Genomic DNA, 2309 nt, shown 5'->3' on the forward strand with positions numbered 1-2309 from the left:
GCACCCCCCAAATCACAGTAAAGTTTTTATGTGCTCCTTAAGGAGCTTCTCCTACCTTATAGGGACTGATGCTGACACATGGGAGTGTGTATGGCGCTTGTATGAGTGTATCAGAGAGCGATAGGGCTTGTTGGTTTTACATACACAAGTACTAGTGCTAGATTATGAGTGGTCCACCAAGCCAAGACAGTAATAATAATAATAATAATAATAATAATAAACTGACCATCGATGAAGTGCTAGACAATGGCTAACACAAATCCACCTTGGTCCACCTTGTGCATCAACGCTGCCAGTAAGTGGATGTGGTAGTGCAATGAGGAACTGAACAATCTGTTTATAATAAATATTCATTATAATGTACAAAAATAAACAAGGGTTTCTCTCCAACATCCATGTCCCACGTAGCCCCTACAGTCTTCCCAATCTGGGGCTACTTCACCGGTCCTTTGCTCTGGACATCCACTCAGCACTTTCTTAATTGTTACAACCGCCATGTTGCTGCTGAGCGCCCGAGTTACTCTCTCCCTCAGACTCTCCTCTTTCCAAAGGCCTTCCCCCTTTCTCTCTGCCCTCAGCTCGGACTTCAGCAGCCGCCTGTGGAGCTTCCAGTAGAGTCGAGAGTGAGGGTCCAGGCCCTGAAGAGGGACGGTCCTGGCCAGACCCAGTCGCAGGACCTCCTCATTGACACACGTGTTAAAGAGGGAACCCTGCAGGGACGGGCGAGACAAACACAATTACAGGGTTTTTATTTATTTACACAAAATCATTAAACGTGTAATTAAGCTTGAGAAGTCACCGTTATTGCAGCAGTAATAAGAGCATGCTGTAATCCGTAGTTTACTCAAACAAGCTGAGACAATCTGTTAAAAATGAAGGTTTTTAAACTTTTAATTCCACATTTCATGTTCAGAGGTACCAGAGGAAATACTTCATTAGGATTTAAAAATGTATGACTTTTAAGAAATTTATTGACTTAAAGATAAGACCACATTTTAATTCCAAGTATAAAACTTACTTAGAATTACCAATCAAAGTTTGGAATCAGTGTTTTTTTTTTTTTAGCAGCTTTACGTGTTTGTATATTAACAACAGCAGGAAGCAGTAAAATAAAAACAAATTATAAAAATTGTTTTTAAAGAGGAGATTATATGTGTCCAAAATAATAAAACAAAGCTGTAGATGATACCAAAGAGACTACATGAAGTATTTATTAAGGTTTGTATTTCAGAACTTCCAATGACTTCTTAAAACAAATAACTTGACTAACAAAATCCCAAAAATAAATAAATAGTATTTTTTGTCCTGAATGAGTGGTCGTAGTTTTTAATGTAAAACTTTAAGTAAAAATTTAAACATTTTGTTTGGCAAAACATTGATTAATCTGTTGTCCTGTGTAAAAAACAACAAAAGAATTTAAATCTGCACTCTCTATACTGCATATAGTACAAAACGTATCACTATAAAAAGTGACCCTGGAAAAAACCCTGGAAATTGTATATATTATAAACTGTACATATACTGTATATGACATAGCAAAAAACTTGCAGTACCTCACCAACCACCTAACAAGAACCTAGCAACATCTCAGTTACCACCTAAGTCACCAAAGCAACTGCTTAGAAACACTATGGCAACCACTTAGAGCAGCTAAGTAGCTGTGCAATCTCAGCATCTTCTACAGGAAATACATACATTGTTTAGCTGCCAACTGAATTACATTTACATCTAATCACCCTCTCAATTGACAGGTTCCAGTCAGTACATCCCAGTTCTTTACACTTGTTTGACATGTATAAAATGATAAATTATATAAAATGACAAATGACATATATACAGTATAAAATCTAATATAAATATATAAAAATCTTACTTCTTATCATAAACATAAAAGTGGTATAAATTAAATTTCATATCTGTTTCAATACATCAGTCAATCTATCAAAACACCACACAAGGGTTAAACGTCCATCATCGGTCAGGTGTTCCTGTTTTATGACGTCATGTGACCTGTAGCCGTCTGCTATCTGACCTACCCTGCTGACTGACACCAGGCAGTGCAGGCTCTCCTCCTGGCGGCTGATCAGCCGGAGCCACACCGTCTGGGCGGGACTGAGCTGCTGGGAAAGCCAGTCCTGGCCCTGCGGGGTCAGCTCCACGCCGGCCAGTCGCACATCTAGGGAGGCCACGGGATGACCTGTCGGGGGGGAAGGAAGAGTCAGCTAGTTTAGTCACCTCTGTCCGATGACCTTTAAAAAACAGGTTCCACATGAGTGCATTTCAAAGTGCCTTTACGATGGGAAAAAGAA

The 2309-nt window shown here is 39.3% G+C and overlaps 1 protein-coding gene across 1 annotated transcript in view; it reads right to left on the reverse strand.

The window, feature by feature from the left end:
* Positions 1 to 358: 358 nt before the first annotated feature.
* The window catches only part of c18h3orf33 (c18h3orf33 homolog (H. sapiens)), a 7415-nt gene continuing 5464 nt past the window's right edge, over positions 359 to 2309 (reverse strand). Inside the window, 4 exon segments of the mRNA XM_072695865.1 lie at positions 359 to 467; positions 470 to 710; positions 2037 to 2222; positions 2270 to 2289. Of these exon segments, the coding sequence (XP_072551966.1) occupies positions 439 to 467; positions 470 to 710; positions 2037 to 2222; positions 2270 to 2289 (476 nt within the window). The 3' untranslated portion in view covers positions 359 to 438.

The sequence above is a fragment of the Salminus brasiliensis genome, chromosome 13, assembly GCF_030463535.1.
Source record: "Salminus brasiliensis chromosome 13, fSalBra1.hap2, whole genome shotgun sequence".
NCBI classification, from domain to species: Eukaryota; Metazoa; Chordata; class Actinopteri; order Characiformes; family Bryconidae; genus Salminus; species Salminus brasiliensis.